Source organism: Nerophis lumbriciformis, linkage group LG05, assembly GCF_033978685.3.
Source record: "Nerophis lumbriciformis linkage group LG05, RoL_Nlum_v2.1, whole genome shotgun sequence".
NCBI lineage: Eukaryota > Metazoa > Chordata > Actinopteri > Syngnathiformes > Syngnathidae > Nerophis > Nerophis lumbriciformis.
The window spans coordinates 35,858,034-35,877,017 of record NC_084552.2 but is presented as its reverse complement, the minus strand read 5'-3'; the positions used below and the strand labels follow the sequence as shown (position 1 = coordinate 35,877,017).

At 38.7% G+C, this 18,984-nt stretch overlaps 1 protein-coding gene across 3 annotated transcripts in view; it reads left to right on the top strand.

Annotated features, from left to right (window-relative positions):
* Positions 1-18,657, top strand: part of LOC133606575 (protein bicaudal D homolog 1-like) — a 38,499-nt gene extending 19,842 nt beyond the window's left edge. For 2 of the 3 annotated variants that reach the window (XM_061960662.2, XM_061960661.2), the window contains exons 5-11: positions 608-773; positions 1,829-2,311; positions 2,458-2,636; positions 4,442-4,826; positions 5,274-5,468; positions 10,373-10,524; positions 13,284-18,657. In XM_061960662.2, coding sequence (XP_061816646.2) covers positions 608-773; positions 1,829-2,311; positions 2,458-2,636; positions 4,442-4,826; positions 5,274-5,468; positions 10,373-10,524; positions 13,284-14,166 — 2,443 coding nt within the window. In that variant the 3' untranslated portion in view covers positions 14,167-18,657. The remainder of the gene's footprint in view (positions 1-607; positions 774-1,828; positions 2,312-2,457; positions 2,637-4,441; positions 4,827-5,273; positions 5,469-10,372; positions 10,525-13,283) is intronic. The other variant, XM_061960663.2, reaches the window with a different exon arrangement.
* The last annotated feature ends 327 nt before the right edge of the window (positions 18,658-18,984 follow it).

Here is an 18,984-nt window from a genome sequence, read left to right as displayed (position 1 = left end):
CTTTTGTGGACATAAGATTTGATACCCAAAGGGGTCGTTTATTTGAAAAATCAGTTTATGTCGACATGTGTTGTACTACTGTTAATTTCATAATTATCACAACACAACTACTCTCTAGTTTCACAGCCTTAAACAGTTCCTGTTCAGTGTAAAGTCAGCTGCAAAATAAAAGCATGGCAGGAATAATCTGGATTATACCAGAGCAACTAACAAAATGCATTTATTTAAAAAAAAGTTTTTAATTTGTGCATGTACGGAAGCTTTATTGTCATTGTAGTCAAGACATACAATAACATTACTTCAACAGCTCTGTTAGATGAGAGTATAACATATCATGAACACAGATGAACCACAATAAAAATATGCACAAATTGAGGTAAATGATGTTAACAAATTGCCGTAGGTTAAAAAATCCTTCATTATTATTATGACCCATTTTCTTTTTTGTCTCTGATCAAAGTCATAGGTAAATGTGTTAGTTTTGGTTTCAATTTGGGTTATGTCAAAGACTGCTAGTGTCAACATTAGTCAGACTGTCATAGCGGCGTCAACATAAAAGTGTGTGGTATAACCGGTTAAAGATGTTTGATGCATTCTGATCTGTCAGGTGTAACGGCCATGTCCAAGGTGCGACACGGTTGCTGACAGCTGCAGGGTCGGCGACCGGTGCTAATGGAGGCGCAGGTCGAAAAGCTGAGGGTGTGACATCGTCTGACCTTTTCAGTGAAATGAACCTGACAGAGGTTCAGAAGCTCAAACAGCAACTGTTGACAGTGAGTATGATCAGAATCAGAATAATGTTTAACACACAAGGAATTTGACTTGCTAGACTGTGCTCTCTTTGTTCAAGAAAGAAAGAAAAATGCAACAATCAACCAGTCTTGATTTTAAAAATACAGTATATATATAATATGTTTGTGATATTGTTTTGGCACCATTTTGGTTTATAACGCGTTGGTCTCCTATTTAAAGCTAAAGGCTTTTGAATAATTTAGTGTAAAACCACTTGTGACACACAGTATTCCCACTGTGCAAACCACATCCCAGTCTCTCACTTTATCTTCTAGCCACACACTCACTTCATCTACTCCAACATATTCTTGGACTAAAGGGCATTTTGTAGGGCAGTTGCTTTGTGAATAGAGAAAAAGTAATTAACAACACAACAATAACTGGTACGGCCTGTATTGATCTGCACCCCAGGATGCAAAGACTGCAGGCAAATCCCGTTTTCTTAGGGCAAACACAAAACTAGTGCAAACTAAAATACTGCAGCAAGGAAGTGCACAGAAAGCTACAGGCATAGAAAGCATAGGTAAAGCTATTTTGCCTCTACCCAGAGAGAAACAGAGTGGATGACTGACAAAGAGGGTTCACTCCGTTTATATCACACCTCAAAAAGTTCCAGTCTGCATCACTGTCTGAATTCAGGCCTGTTTAACTATTGGGAGGGAGGGTCTGGGGGAGGTGTGAGTGCTTTTCTATGTATACATGCTGAAAGAAGGTTAGGCAAAATATGCCAAATTGTGAATATTAATAATGTATATATGTGCCCATAAAAAGATTGAAAAATGTCTATTTTTGATACTTTGATACTATAGCCTATAGTATACCTATTATGCAGTTTACATTTTGTTTTACAATTACAGACATACAATATACCGGTACATGAAGACAACATCACGTCTTGTCAAAGCAAGACTTGCTATAAAATGTTGAGTGAATCAACTTGTGGGACATCTTCTGCTGGATTATGCTGCAGCACTTTTTTGACCCACTGTCTATGAAATATCAATGACTACACTGCTCCTGTGACTGTCCCTTTCAGGTGGAACATGAGAAAGTGGCATTGATAACCAGTTTGCAGGAGTCCCAGACTCAGCTCCAGCACACCCAGGGGGCTCTGACTGAACAGCACGAAAAGGCCCTGCGCCTCAGTCAGAAGGTCAGTGCCCTCTGCGGGGGGCAGCAAGTCGCACAGACCAGTACGGCCTCTCAGCTTTATCCTGAGGACCTTTTGGAACCCGACAAGGTTAAAGATGAAGAAAATGAGGTTGACAAGCATGGCAGAGCGGATGAAAGGTGGACATTTGCACAACAGTCACCGAGTTTGCAGATCCTGCAGTGCAAATACCAGGTGGCTGTGACTGAGGTTATTGAGCTTAAGTCAGAAGTGAAAGCCTTGCTTGGCAGATTGTCTCAATGTGGGGAAGGCCCGGTGCAGGAGAAGTCAAGAGGAAATGCTCACCTACAGAAACTAGAGAGACAGGTGACCTCACTGGAAAAGAGCTGCCAGGAGGGAAAGGAGAAGGTATACGTATAGTATTTTGTAATTTACCTTCCTCAAATACAGAAGTCTTGTCTATGTCGTCATCCCCTGCGACTCAACACCTATAAACGTATAACGGAAACACTGTGCAGTGATGAAGTATTCACTGAGCTCTCCTCTTTTTTCAGGTGTCAAGGTTGGAGACTGAGTTGCAGACAGCACAGTCAGCCGCCAGTGAGAGTCAAAGCGCTTTGAATGCTGCTCAGGATGAACTGGTGATGCTGAGTGAGGAGCTTGCCCAGCTCTATCATCATGTCTGTCTGTGCAACAACGAGACACCCAACCGTGTCATGCTAGACTATTACAGGTCTATAGTGTTGTTCTATCTGCATTTGATACAATTCATAGGAAAAGGGCTTCAGCAGTTTTATTGGAAAACAGTCATAATAATAAGATTACCTACTCAGTGGCCTAGTGGTTAGAGTGTCCGCCGTGAGATCGGTAGGTTGTGAGTTCAAACCCCGGCCGAGTCATACCAAAGACTATAGAAATGGGACCCATTACCTCCCTGCTTGACACTCAGCATCAAGGGTTGGAATTGGGGGTTAAATCACCAAAAATGATTCCCGGGCGCGGCCACCGCTGCTGCTCACTGCTCCCCTCACCTCCCAGGGGGTGATCAAGGGTGATGGGTCAAATGCAGAGAATCATTTCGCCACACCTCGTGTGTGTGTGACAATCATTGGTACTTTAACTTTAACTTTAACTTTAAAGATAGGCTGGGTCGGATTTGTGTGATTCTGTATTACACTTAATGCCTGATCTACTGGGATCCCAAATAGCCTGTGCAAACTATAAAATGATGTGTACTATTAGTGGGCACGTTGCAGTTAATCTAGTATGACTGCATGCACAACTGATAACAAGTGCGAAAGTGGCGCAGACCGCCCTATTTAAATGAGGATTTTGAGTGTACTATACGGGTTGTCACCATCGAGACACTCATTTTCGTCCACACTTAGCTGTTTTGTTGTGTTGTTAAACGTGCACAACACAAATAGAATCTGCACCTCCTTTCTGAGCTAAAATGTGGCGCAATGTCGACAACAGAACCTACATTTAGCACTCTGAAAGGCGTCGCAATGCTGTGATGATCATCACATCCATCACAAAAGAAAATACATGTTGCAAGAAGTTGTTTAGTCTTATTTATATGAAAAAAATAGAACCATTAAAAAAAAACTAAAAACCTTTGGAGACACTAAAATTAATCAATTTAATTTGTTTTAATGATCTTCTTAGGTCATCTAGCAGCTATAACATTAAAACATGATATTACTGAATATACGATATATCTAAACATTTTTTGTTTATAACAGTCCAAATATGTTGCTACACACACATGAATGAAGTATTTTCCATCAACCATCATCTATTTTTGCAGCATGATGGCCTTCTCTCTCACAGCATTAGTGCCTAACTGTGCCAGTTTGCACGTAACTTTCCAATATACTAAATATAGATACAAAACAGAATTGATAAATCACATCACAAGTCTAAACAATTTTAATATTTGCATCTCCTCCTCCGAGTACTGTGGGCTTTCTGATAATCAGCATATATTTTGCATATTTATAAAAACAGGCACGCTAAATGGATTGCGCTCTCTATTTTGCTCATTTAGGAGACAAGATCCTCTGCACACGAGCTTAGTAGATCAGTTTTGCATGTGTGTTTGTATGTTTGTATACATGTAAACCTTCAACAGATCAGGCTCTTGATGTTTTGAAGGCATACAACATTGGATGGTCAGAATTCTGCGGAATGAGGAACTAAATGTTTAGCCTACAACAGAGACTCAAGCCACAACTTGCAGAAGAATAAATCCCCATTCTGCTATACTGAATTATATTTTCTGAATGGATGCGTTTTGTCGGTCTAAAAAAGGGATTATGTTCAGGCAAAAAGTTTAAAGTGTTTCCATTTGAACATGGACTTGTCCGGGGTGTAACTCGCCTTCCGCCCGAATGCAGCTAGGATAGGCTCCAGCAACCCCTGCGACCCCTAGAGGGACAGGCGGTAGAAAATGGATAGATGGATGTCATTTCAACATGTACAACAGGAATTATACCCCAAACCTTGAGGATGAAATTGTCATGTTTTCCTTTCCAGACAAGGCAGAGGGCTCAAGGGCCTTTGTGCCAATCTCAAAGCCATGTCATCTGACAACAGTAAAGTTCTCCTCACGCCACGCCTTGCCAGGAGAATGGCTGCCGCCGCCACAACCTCAACTTCCGAAGATTCTCGTAGCCCCTCAAAGTCTCCGTCCAAAGAACCCCTACCCGCTGGGGACAGAGGGGGTAAGAAGGGAGACAAGGAGTGGATCCAGGGTCAGTCGCAGCAAAGCCTGACTTCCAGCACTCCTCCAACCCGCTCACCCAGCATCAGTGCCTCGTCATCGTCCTCCTCCTCATCATCACCTGCTTTGGAACCAGCCAGTGAGCTGCACAGAGAGCCCATGAACATCTACAACCTCAACGCCATCATCAGAGAGCAGGTAGGGCACAGTTCATAACTTCTTCTCCACCTTTTGTTGGAATTAAAAGGGGTCATTTCATTAATATTTTCAATTTTACTTAATTTTTTTGTCTACATAACATGTAATGATGATCCTTTGGTCAAAATTGTGCATAGATTTTGCTGTAAACACTTATCTTTAAAACACTTCTGGCAGTTTCTAAAAACGGTTCGTTTTGAGGGACGGAGTTGTCAAATCACATTTGAACAAAACGTCGCACTTGAACAAAGTTCCAAATGGACCGTATGGAGGAAGTTCGAAGGAAGGCAAGATTGATTTATAAATATCTCGGCAATGCCTCCACAATTTGATTTAAAATTTTCAGGACTTATGCAGATCTGAAATACATATAAGCAGGTACCAATAGTTAAAAAAAGTTGGTTTTACATGATAGGGTCCCGTTAAGTTCTGACTCTCGGTTCCCAGGTGAAGCACCTCCAGCGAGCGGTGGACAGGTCTTTGCAGCTGTCCAGACAGAGAGCGGCAGCCAGGGAGCTGTCTCCTTTGCTAGACAAGGACAAGGAAAGCTGCATGCAAGAGATCCTAAAGCTCAAGTCGCTGCTTAGCACCAAGAGAGAGCAGATAGCCACACTCAGGCTGGTGCTCAAAGCTAACAAGCAGGTAGGATTCTCAACATATACAGCATCCTGTACATATTAAGCATCATACTCATACTGTATTTTCAGTTTGTTTACCCTATGAATTAAGTACATAGTGTACTGACAAAGTTATTCCATTTGCACAGCATCAAGGCAGTGCAGAGTGCTGAAAACCCACCACTTTCAACAGTGGTGTGCCGTCAGGGCCAGCAAGGCCTTCTCTGCTGGCCTAACATAACAACAAATCATGATCATAATTAAAGATAAAAAATGTTTTTTTATTAACTTACCCTAAATATCTAGAATTATTTATATTCTCTTCATGTCATAGTATGCTCGTTCCAGTGCTGTTGTTTTTAGTTTTAGTTTGTATCCAATCAGAATTCAGCTAGCTTATGTTCCCATGCTGTACCAAATCTGCCAGACGCCTTCAGAATCAACAATACTGGTGTCCGTGCGCTATAAGTGAACGGGGACATACAGTTGATAGACAGTTGCGATAGTCAATCAGATCACAAGTTGTTGTCAGTAAGGCCTTCTAGATGGCCTCACGTTGAACATGACATTTACGTGTCCTGTGATTGGATACTTACCGGGATTGTTAGCGGATGAATTTGAGAACACATAGAGTTGAGAGACAGTTGCGATAGCCCAGGCCTGGGCAATTATTTTGACTCGGGGGGCCACATTTACAGAAAAAAATGTGTCTGGGGGCCCGTATATCTAATTACGTAATGGAATTTTAAAGTTTTCTATGAACGATAAAACACTGAATATTGACAAAATATGAATGTCACACCCCCTTTCGATCGACATATTTTACAATCAAGTGAAACGCAACAAAAATGCAACAAATAGTGAAATATGAACGCGAAGGGTACAAAATAAACCCGCCTACAATCTGATATATCTGATATATCACTAAGCTTTAGAACTTTCCGCGTCTGTGGAAACGCTTCCAGCCCACACTGCTTGGTGCCTCATCTGAGCTGCTGTGACGTAGATTACCATAGTAACTAATTATAATACCATAGTAACTAATTAGATTGCCATAGTAACTAGTATATCATGCAAAAGTGCAGATTCCAACCATTGAAATACTTTGTAAAGTTGAAGACTTATGGTCATTAGAAAACATCACTGCACATCATAATGGCAGCTACACTTTCCATCTTAAACATCTAAACAAATTATTTGGGAATGTCCGGCGGGCCAGATTGAAAAGCTTAACGGGCCGCATGTGGCCCCCGGGCCTTAATTTGCCCAGGTCTGCGATAGCCAATCAGATCGCAAGTTGTTGACAGTCGCTGTTCTGTTACAACTAAATGTTGTAAACGCTTGTCGTTAAAGTGCGTCATGCTTGTCATTTAATTAACATTGTAACATGTGTATTTGTCGCCATCATGTGGTCAGGGCAGTTAATATATCTTTGAGAAGTGTGTACTTTGAATCAAACTTTATTGACCGAAAGTTGCATAAGCCAAGCAGAGAAATTTACTGTATACGTTTTAATTGCTGATGGGTTTTAATTTATTTTTAAATGCGCCAGAAAATAACCCGTTTTGTCTACTGTTGATGTGATTCAATGGACAGTATGGTATAAATGTGTTCCTGTGTAGTATTTATCCAGCAATGATCATGTAGTGACATCAATTATGGTATTTTAAGAGGTAATCATTGAAGTCGGAGATTACTAAAGGCCTAGGTGGGAAACGCACGGCCCGCCGCTGACTTTCAATAGTGGCCATCTTGGCTATGTAGAGAAAGGGGAGGGACTTAGTTGAAATAATGGCGACTGAAAAGCAACTCGTAGCAGTGGAAAGTAGTGCGCAGAAGAAGTGGTTAATTATTGCAGTCGTCATTTCCTTTACATGTGTAATAACAGTAATGGATTTAGGACAACACTACGCTGCCAACATTTGCACACTCACAAAGTAAGTACACAGTATACACAGTATAGCAGTGATTCTCAAACTGTGGTACGTGTACCACTCGAGGTACACAGGCGGAACACTTAATTTAGTAATTAGTGTTTTATTTTCCTATATTCAAACACAACGTTACTGTTAAATATACTTGTACAATAAAACCACTGCCTTGTTTTTATTGAATACTTAGGCCTACTATGCTACTGTATTTTTATTGGTCATTATGGCGGTAGATTAAAAGCCAAGTGTTTTCTGAGGTAGTGGTTGGTGAAAAAAGTTTGAGAACCACTGCAGTATAGGCAACTTGTAAAGTGTACTGGCAGAAACAGAGCCGCCCCTCCCTACAGGTAAAACATGCTCTGTGCCTTTGTGGGTGGCACCGTTTTGTCAACGCAGGGCCGGCCCGTGGCATAGGCCGTATAGGCAAATGCTAAGGGCGCCGTCCATCAGGGGGCGCCATGCCAGTGCCACAAATGTTGGAGAAAAAAAAAAAAAAAAAAAGTTGTTACTATTATTTCTAAATACAAAAAAATTATCTCACGTTAATTAAAATGCAAAGTAAAGCCTATTTAATAGAAATATTATTTGTTACAACATTGCGCCCCCCCTCCTCCCCCCGTACGGTGCGCCCCCTCCCTTCCCGTATCATGACTCTTTTTGGACGTCACCACATCAAAAAATCAACACAAGATGTCAAAACGGCCAAAACTGTCAGGTGCCCAGGGAAGAAAAAAGAGAAAAGAAGAGGAGAAACGAGAAAAGACAGAGGTAGCAGGTAGGTAACGTTAGCCTACATGAAATTATTTGTCTGTTGCAGAATGTGATAGTAACCTGGCTTTTTAGCATTAAGCTAATGTTACATGATTCGGCAATTGCTAATCAATAAATAGCTAGTTCTGTTTTAACGTCGGGTTAATATTGTGGAGGGGGCTAAATTGTTATGGAAAATAATAATGTAACGTTAGGTAATTACAGTACTCCCACCTTACATTCCTCAGGGACATTTGTATTAGATCTTTTAAGCAGGTGTTTTTTGTTTACATTATTGCCTTCTGGTTAGCTAATGTTTGCCCTGCAGGTAATAGTCACTTTTCCACCCCTTTATATAGTAGGTATAGTTGTAAGTAAAAAAAAAAGGTCAAAGACAAAGCTATTCGGGTTCTTGTGAGTATATACACTTCACTGCCGATGTGGGGGGGGGGGCGCCACCTAAAATCTTGCCTAGGGCGCCAGATTGGTTAGGGCCGGGCCTGTGTCAACGTCAATGAATGAATGACAGGGCACTTCATATGAAATTTTATCACATAGGTATTCCTAGCCCCGTCATGCTCCTCATTGGGAAGACTATAAAGGCAAATGTATCCTGAATTTATTACATTTCTGTCCGTGGCACATTGTGATAGTGCTGGTTTGGTGTTTTCACAAACAAGGAACCAATCCTGGTCGGGATTGTGCCAGGAACTTGTGCATATATATTTTCATTGCGTTAATCTTTTTATTTTGCACTAAAAACAAACTATTGAACAATTTATTTGCCATTAATTCGTTTAAGTACAAAACTGTTACGGCGGGGTCGCATGTTAACGCGCGGATCGTTTCCCCAAGATGCAGACGGAACTCCGGAATGAGCATGCAGGTAGGAAAATTATTTATTGTTCATAAATCAGTCAAGAATACACAAAATGCAGGAAAGCGTGCCGATAGCGTGGAAGCTATAGCGAAGAACAGGAATCAAAAAGTATTCACACGTAACTTGTTGCATGGAGCAAACAAGACAGCCAGACTGAGTGTGGCAAAAAGCAGGAATAAATAGCTCTCTAAATTAGTGCCCGGGAGCAGGTGAGCGCCTCAAACATTAATCAGATGCAGGTGAAAATAATAAGCACCCATGGCAACCAAGAACACACAAACCCAAGAGGGCTGAAAAAGAACTAAGGGAGTCTTTAAATAAACAAAACATGATCCGAGCAACGGATCATGACAAAAACATGCATCAAATTAAATTCTGGTTTGATTAAAAACATTTAAATATCATTTGTCAGAAATAAAAAAAGAGTGAAAAATTTTGCAATAGAAGGGAAGGGACCTCAAAATAAAATTATGCTTAAGGTTCCAATTTAGGCTGGGGCAGTCCTAGCTAGCCCCTTCCTCTGTTACTGATAAGAATATAATGGCAAATTGCCCTAAACATTGTCATTGTTCCTGTAGCGTGCAGTGTTAGTGCTGGTCTTGTAAGACAGTTATACTGAGTCTGAAGCTGTGTCAGGAACGTCTACACATTTATGTCAAAACTATTATTTTGCACTAAAATAATTATTGAATAATTTCTTTCCCATTAATTTATTTTAGTACAAAGCATGCATAACATTACATTCAAGTTTGATTTAAAAAGTATAATAAATGCTCGGGTACACTTTCATAGTGTTAATTTGGTGATCTCACATACAGGGATTGAATCCCGGTCGAGATTGTGCAAGGAACATGAGTATACAGGTGTGCTCACAATGAAAAGTACGACAAAATGCAGTTCACAGTCAGTAACTGGACGTTGCACTCAAATAGGCCAAAATGGTGTTTGCGCAACGCTGCACCACACTTAACAGTCGCCATCTTGTCTGCAATGAGAGGTTGCAGTTCACCTTTGGAAAATGAAAGTGCAAAAAGAATAAGAGGAAGCGGAAAAATATTGCCATTGTCATTACAGTAGGTGCACAACAAGAGTACAGTAATAGTTTTAGGACAGTAAAGTCCCAAAACTTAAGAGTGAATAAGAGTGAATAAGAGTGTAAACACTCTTAGGAACTAGGCACACACTTTATTCTGCTCGGGGGTGTTTGCCCCCTAAACTCACTGTGCTTGTTGACCTCAAATGTATTTGTATTGCGAAACTTGACTGATATAAAAATCAGTTTTAGGGACAAATTATTACACCGGATTTATCTGTACAGACACGGTGATATGAATGATTTTGTGTGTGTTTGTGTCTGCATTCGCCCAGACAGCAGAGGTGGCTCTGACCAACCTGAAGAGCAAGTACGAGGCAGAGAAGTCAATGGTGACCGACACGATGAAGAAGCTTAGGAACGAGCTGAAGGCCCTGAAAGAAGACGCGGCCACTTTCTCTTCTCTACGAGCAATGTTTGCCACCAGGTCAGAGACAACATACAAGCATTTTAAACTCACATTGCAAATTAAGCCTTTGCCGTTCCGATCGCCCCCTTATTTGCTTGTTTTAGAAGTTGACATTTGACAATAGATGAAGTTTGTCAGTTTCTAATTAATTTTCTTTAAATTTTTCTTTAAATTGTAAATAATTACCGGTAGTGTTTTGTATGGTTGCATAAATAGTGGATCATTAAGTCAATTCACTTAACATTACCCAGCAGGAAGATGCTTTAACAAAACTTGATGTTGTGTAACTGCATGTTTGTTGTGTACTGTAATGCTATAAGTGTTACTTTATGTGCAAAAGTAATTCTAAACTGTGATTAATAACGGATATAGCGTGTCAAAATGGGAATTGTTTTGACTTTTTACGTATAATATGCCTCTTATATTGGCTGTTTTATAGCCATCACAATGATCTACAGTAGTTAGTCCACAACGAGCCTTACATCAATAAATACACACTGACCAACGCTTATCATTTTTGCAAAATTTTTCACATAATCGGTTAGCTTGGCTGAATTAGCCAAACAGTGCAACTGAAACGACTCTGAACGGAAACTTTTGCCTGACACTCCTCTTGACCATCTCTGTGTATAAAAATATTAGCCCCTCTTTTACCATATGTATCAAATATTTTCAGTGTTGGGACTAACGCGTTACAAAGTAACGCGTTACTGTAACGCCGTTACTATCGGCGGTAACTAGTAATCTAACGCGTTATTTTTTATATTCAGTAACTCCGTTACCGTTACTACATGATGCGTTACTGCGTTATTTTGCGTTATTTTTTATGTAGTATCGGCTAGAAACTGAGAAGATCTGAGTGTCGCTGCTGAAGAGGCGACGAAAAAGAGGCGCGCCGCGCGCTGTCTGTGTGTACGTGTGTGTGTGTGTGTGAGTGTGTGTGTGGGGGAGGGGGCGTGTCTGTGTCTACTATCAAGACGTCATGGCGAACCCCGAAGCCGAGTTTCTTAAAATGGAGATATTTTCAGTACGTTTCTTTTATCGACCACAAAGAAAAGAACATTTTAGCTGAATGTAAGTTTCAAATATGCTGAAACAGCGACAAAAACAACATGCTTCGACGAAGCTAGTAAAGAGACACACTCACCTCCACCTCCAACAGCGGCTGGATTTTAACGAGGCACTGCACACGTGAAGGTACACACACTCTGTCAATTCTCTTATATACTCTTTCATTTTAAACTTTTAGAGTGTTTGATTATCACATCACTCTAAATGTTTAGACTATAAAGTTCACAAACCTAAAGAGGGATACTAGTGGGCCAGGCTAATATTTCCTTTTCTCTAAACTAAGTGGGGAAATGTGTAGAGTGTTCTGGGCTTCAGACATGATTTTATTTCAGAATTCCTTGAGAAAACGCCTGGTTAGGCTTTATGTATGTAGTGTGTGCCTTTCTTGTTTTACAGCTATGTTGTTATTATGCTGTTTGTTACTTATGTATGTTAAGTTGCAGCTATTTAAAATAGTTTTGTCAATTTGTTCTGGTCTGAAACAAATTGGCCCTTTAAAACATATCTTTGTCTTTGTGTGTTGTATGTAGAGCACATTGCTTAGCAGAGTTCAGTGATGCAAATGCATGTCAAGTTGAACAACAGATTGTATTATTCTCCAGTGCAATAACAGTACTAAAATGAAGGCTAAAAGGGCATTAAATGGGGCCTTAAAAAAATTAAAATATATATATATAAGTAACTAAGTAGTTACTTTTCACAGTAACGCATTACTTTTTGGTTTAAGTAACTGAGTTAGTAACTGAGTTACTTTTGAAATAAAGTAACTAGTAACTGTAACTAGTTACTGGTTTTCAGTAACTAACCCAACACTGAATATTTTTGATAACTGACATATTGAATAGATACAAAATGAAACTGTGAAAATGCTGATAGACTGGTTAATAGATTTTTTCACTAAACTTCAGGGGCCAAAGACTGACTTTGTTGTCTTTTCAGTACATTTTTACTCTAATTTGGCCACATTTGTTGTTGTGTTCCTCCATTATACATGCCTTTTCCTAAGAGGGTTTTTCATGTCAAATTTAAAAATTGCAAAGTCCAATTCTTTCACACTTGTACAATACACTGGCAGTTATTCCACACTACCCCAAAGTCAAACAGGACTTAAAAGTCCTTCATCTTTCAAAGGGCAAAAAAACATTGGATTAATATATTTTTCTTATTTTTTTTGCTTAAATCTCCCAATTAACTTCAACTCTAAACAAAGAAGGCATTTGAAGGCATTTGATCAAATGATGGCATGGATTTCAATTAGTATAAATTTGCCTATAGTTATTTTTAGTCATTTAAACATGTAAAATGATCTGATCAAAAGTCCCTCATAGGGTCAAATAAAAAACAACAACATAACATGTTTGATTTGTTTATAAATACAGTTTATCAAAAAAATGTAAGCAAAAAAAAGAAGAAAAAAAAGAAGAAAAAAAATCCAAATTTTTTGCCCTTCAAATACATAAGGACTTTAATGCTCCTTTAAAGATAATTAAAATCTTGAAAGTCCCCATTGGTTCAAAAAGAAAGAAACATGAAACATGTACAAGTGCTTTGGTTTGAATTGTCTTGTTTTCCTAAAATCGATTACATTTAGCTTTTCGTTGAACATTTGTTTATTAATACTGAGCATTTACCATAGCAACAGAGACCAGTACTGCGGTAAAAAAGGTTAATCTTTATGGTCTTTGCTATCACTGCGTATCCCTCAGGTGCGATGAGTATGTAAACCAGCTGGATGATATGCAGAGACAGTTGGCAGCTTCTGAGGATGAGAAGAAGACCCTGAACTCTCTCCTGAGAATGGCCATCCAGCAAAAACTGGCCCTCACCCAACGCCTAGAGGACTTGGCCTTCGATCAAGAACAAACACGGCGAAACCGTGGGAGCAGGTTGACCCGCAGGAAGTCCACTCCTCCCAAAGTAAGTCTCCCAACCTCAGCTTCAACCGCTGACCTGGCACAAGGCGCCGGTGCCGCTTTGGTCCGCAGTAGTCCCTCCGCTTCTTGCCTTACTAGTCCAACATTAGTCGATTCTGAAGTTCCAACTACCATGGCAGCTAAGACAGCCTCTCCCTCGTCTATGTCACAAATACTCCCTCGCAGTCCGTCATCACCAAGCATTTCTTCCCCTCCTCAACCTCCCGAGACCTCGTCTTCAACCCCTCAAAGTCTGACTCCCTCCAAGTGGCGCCTCGGGGTGCGAACGTTTGCGGTTGACTCTCATAGCTTCAACATTTCTTCTCCATTTTCTCGTAGTTCGGCGACTTCAAGACATGTCACCCCAGATACTCAAACCACACCCAAGCCTAACCAGACAGGGTCTGCCCCTTCCTCTCCTTATCGATCCACAACGCTGGGGTTTCGGCGCCCCTTGTGGAGCCCCTCACTCCGAACTCGTCCTTTCTCCAGTCTGATGGGAACATCGGGACATCATACTCCCTCCTTATCCTCTTCTTACTCTTCTGCACATCCTGTGGCGTCACCCCACAGTTATCCATCCACCTACTACAGCTCCTCTGGCACTACGTCCTACGGCCACACTACCCACTACACTCCTCTCTACCCCAGATACTATGGTTCCTATCGGCCTTAACAATTACCCTAAAGGTCTTTGTGGTCTCTTTCTGGCACTTGAGAGAACAGGAGAATATTCCTGTTCTTTTGGCCAATGGATTCTAGTTCTTTGGTAACATTTCTCAGGGATTTGATATCAGGAGCACAAGTGGTTCTAACTTCCCTTTATACCGCGATGACTGATTGGCGGTCCAGAAGAGAATATTACAGTGAAACCTGTTTTACAGTGTTCGGAATAATCATTAACAATGTTTTCTTGGAACAGGTAATCTAATTAAATTAAACGTTGTAATCAAACATTACAACGCGTGTGTTATTATTGTGTTTAGGAGACAAAGCCACTGATATGTTAAACATATACTTGGCCCCTAAATCTGATTCTGATATACGCTTACAATCGGTAACTTAACAAGCGGTAACACAACACAAAGTGAACACATTCAACAGGAGCTACTGTCGGCAGCAACTCACGCCAATAACTCCAAATTCAGACCGCTAACATAGATGACTCCACTCTCGCTTGGTAACGTCACATGTCACTCAACAGGCACACACTCAAAATCACAGATATTCAATTACGTATATGTATCTCATGAAACATCTTTCAACGCCAGATAACTGAATGTTTTCCCAAAAACTGACACAATAACTACTGTTCCTGGTAAATAGTTATGTTTCTCGAAATAGGATGGTACGAGACAAAAACATTTCTCTACCTATAATCTCCTTTTTTAAAGAATGTTTTCTCAAAAGTACTGTACAATATTGGTCTTTAGAGGCTGAAAGGGTACAAGGTGATACAAAGTACAAATGTCTACCATTTCAACCCTAAGGTTACCTCATGCATTCAAAATGTGCTTAGCTCATAGACAACACATATTATTAATAGTATTTTAAATACTAATATTAGTTATTTATTAGGGGTGTAACGATTACTTCAGGTTGCCGATATGATTCAGGGGTGATATTACTTTATTTAGAAAGATACGATCCAAAACGATGCAGTGAGTTGAAATCGATTCAGTAACTTTTTAGCAAAAACAAAATTCAACCAGTGTGACTATGAAATAAATAGTGGATACTGGACACTGTAGGTGAGGTTTCCTAAATTCCTGTAAGTTTTGGTAAGGGAATTATGTATAAATGAATTATGGATACAACAAAGCAAGTAAACAACAATTAATGGCCAATGCATTCACATCTTGTTTAAATAAAGTGCAACTAACACTTTAGGTTGAATTAACAAGAGAAAACATTTTCTGCTCTCATTTTCAATATTCAAGAAATGTTCAATAAAAGTAATCAACATTTTAACAGTAGATTTGCCTGCTACTTCTGAGTTTGTTTTTTTTAACATAGAAATAATACATTATTCTCAAAAATAAAGTGCAACCAACATATATTTAGGTTGAATTAGCAGCAGATGTACCTGCTACTTTTGCTGTTGTTTTTTAACATGCGTTGCAGCACTTTGTGCCGATAGAAATTTACTCTTGTTTTCTCAAAGGGTACTCACATGCCTGTATAATGATTGCACTTTTTAAAAAATTGATTAGGTACTCAAAGGGAACTGAACTGAATGGGACAGAAATGTCTCTCAAAAAAGTATACCCCTAGCAACAAGCATTGTACCCTTTTAGGTAAAAGCAGGTACCTCTAGTTTTGAGACTGAGGAGTAAATCCATTACAAATTCAATTACATTTTTGGGAAAGTAACTTAAAACTATAATTACCCTTGTGAAGTAATTTTCCCGTGTTGACATTTATGTTGACAACTCGTCTATGCCGACCAACTCATCAAGTCTCGGTCGTCTGTGTTCTTCTTTATACTAAAAAGTGCCCGCATAAATCAACATACATGGTCGTCATAAATTTTAAAGACCCATAGCAATCATTTCTCTGACAAATCTCTCTGTTTATGACAACATTTGATGTAGATTTGTTAGCTTCATTATTATGGCTCCGGTGATTTTGCAAGAGACGTTTGTGGTTATGGCTAAATGGAACTGCCACTTATATCTTTAACATTTTGACAGACTCCTCACTAAGTAACACTAAATTTCATACTAAATTGTGTGCTAAAGGAGGAGCAAAAATGTCAACAACCTGTGCGGGTTCAAGTAAATGTGCAAACTATAGCTAGTTTTGCTTTTTGATTGATTGATTGAAAATTGTATTAGTAGATTGCACAATTCAGTACCTATTCCATACAGTTGACGACTAAATGGTAACACCCGAATAAGTTTTTCAACTTGTTTAAGTCGGGGTCCACGTAAATCAATTCATGGTAATGCTAATGTCGACAACAGCTTACGTCGACCTGTTTAGGACTTTTTTCAATAAGCGTTTTCAGCATTTAGCGAATGAGTTTACAACTCAGATGCAAGATTTGTTTAAAACAAAAAAGTAAAAAAAAACTATTTATTAGGCTTTTGTTGAACATGTGTGAATATGGACCATGACGCACTACATAGCATTTATGTACTGTATCAGTGTGTAATCACTATTTTTATGATGCTATCGGGACTCTGACTCACATTATGTGTCCATATTTTGCAATCAAGCTGATACCAAGTAAATATATGGCAAGGATTTTAGATAGCTATATCTGTACTTTTTCCAGATCACTGAATGATATTGTGATTTTTGCTTTAGGTTCGACAAAGGAGAAACATTTTAGGCAAACACTAATCAAATTTTTCTATCAACAAACACATATTAATCCAACAATATAAAACAATGTACCGTAACAGTATCAACAAAATAATACAACTATTCCCTTTTAACACATACTGTACATTTTTTGTGCAAAATAAAGTAAATTGTGTAAAATAAGTAAACAAAAAGGACTATTGGCTCCAATCAAAATTGTTTGGCTTTTTGCCCCCAAACCCTCTTCTGTCTAAGAACTTTTGTTTGCAATATACTGTATAAGACATTTGTTCGCAATATAACAATACACAAATGGAAAAATATCAACAATACAATAAAACACAGAAGAGAAGTGAAGAATAACGATCTCATCCTGCTAGTATCAGTCTGATATTGGTACCACCCTTGGTAAAGCTACTATTGATATTTGGATCGATCTCCCCAGCTCTAGGGTCTGCAAACAGTCATGTGCAAATGTTCTTTCTCCTTATTATACTTTGTAGTAAAACGGGTATCCACACTTTTTCCACCGAAGCTGCATACTAAAGAACCAAAAAATGTGATAGTGGTATTTTTAATTTGGAAATTAAAAAAAAGGCTAACACCATCGATTCTGCTAAGCGGTTATGTGTACTTAAAGTAAAAAATTGCTGAGTGTTTCTCCTTATATAATGCCTTTTTGCTCTTTTCGCCAGTATTTTTTTAGAATGTGCCAAGGGGTTGCAGGGCACAAATGGCTCCCTGCAGTCCGCAATCAGAATGACTTGAACAAAAAAAACTGCAGTATAATAGACGTGATGGGACAAATTGCACAAAAACCTAAAATAAGGAACAGGAACTGAAACAGCAATTGTGAAGTTCTTTGGAAAACATTTCCTTTCTCGTTTGTTTATTAATCCATGAAAATACAAAAATTGGTATCCAGTGGTTAACACTTTTAGCCAAGGCGAGCATTGTTGTATTTGTTTATTTGTTTTTGCAGGACTAAATAATAAAACAAAAAACATTGCCGTTTCTCAGTCGTGATGAATTATTTATTTCTAAAAAGTTTTTCTAAAAAGGGACAAGCAGTAGAAAATGGATGGATAATACAAATATATAGTTAATTAAAATATATTACTAATAACACATTACAAATATTCATTCAAATTCATATAAAATGTGTATTATATTCATGCATTTCATGTCCAGATCCCAGGGGCACCCTTGTAGAGCACATAGCAAGGAATAAATATACAGAGCATATCAAAAGGTAGAGTACAAAAATGCTTAATATGACCAAGAGGGGGTCATGTGGTCATCATCATCGTGGTCATAGTATTAGCACACCCTTGTGCCTCTGAAGGAGCCATCAATGAAGGCTATCAAAGCAGTACAAAGAAGCAATATGTCGCAAGTTTACCTGAAAATATCAGCTTTAAAATCACATACGTTCTTGTCATGGTGTTGGTTGTGTGCAGTGCCTTTACACGCTTTGTCAAAACGGATCAGTCATGGGTTTTGTTTGTGTTAAGCATGTACTGGACATCCAAGAGCTTGGTTTCTTCAACTTTTAACAATGTCACTCGCCACACTGTCTATATACATTGTTTTACATTCAACACAATAATAAACAATAAATGTGAGTGGTTGTTTTTTTCCTGTTCTGTCAGTCATATGATCATATAAAGCTCTCAGCAATTAATGGCATCTTAACTGTGATACAAAATGATAAGACATAACATGAATATACATATTTACTTACAGGGCATTGGACAGAAAATTATCCATTAAGTATATATTACGGTACTGTGGATACTATATCTAACAGAAATAATTTTCATACAGTAATATAAAATCTAATATTTCTTAAGCTTATGACTGCAAAAGGTTCAGCATGAGTATGTATTTTTTTCTAATTGTAAAAGTAACTTTATTACTGTAGCAAAATAAAATAAAATATATGTGACTACTGAAAGCTATTGAAATATTGTTAATTATATGACTGTTTAAAAAAAGCTCTGCCAATTAGAAAATATGGTTTTTTTGGGTTTTTTTTCTTGCATTTTATAAACCTTTATTCATAATATGCAGCATTTACAAAAAGAAAATCAAGAAATAATAATAATATAAACAAATACAAAAACAGCACAAAAACAGTACAAAACAGCGCAAGGGGGTTGTAAACTCAATAAAGTAACTAAAA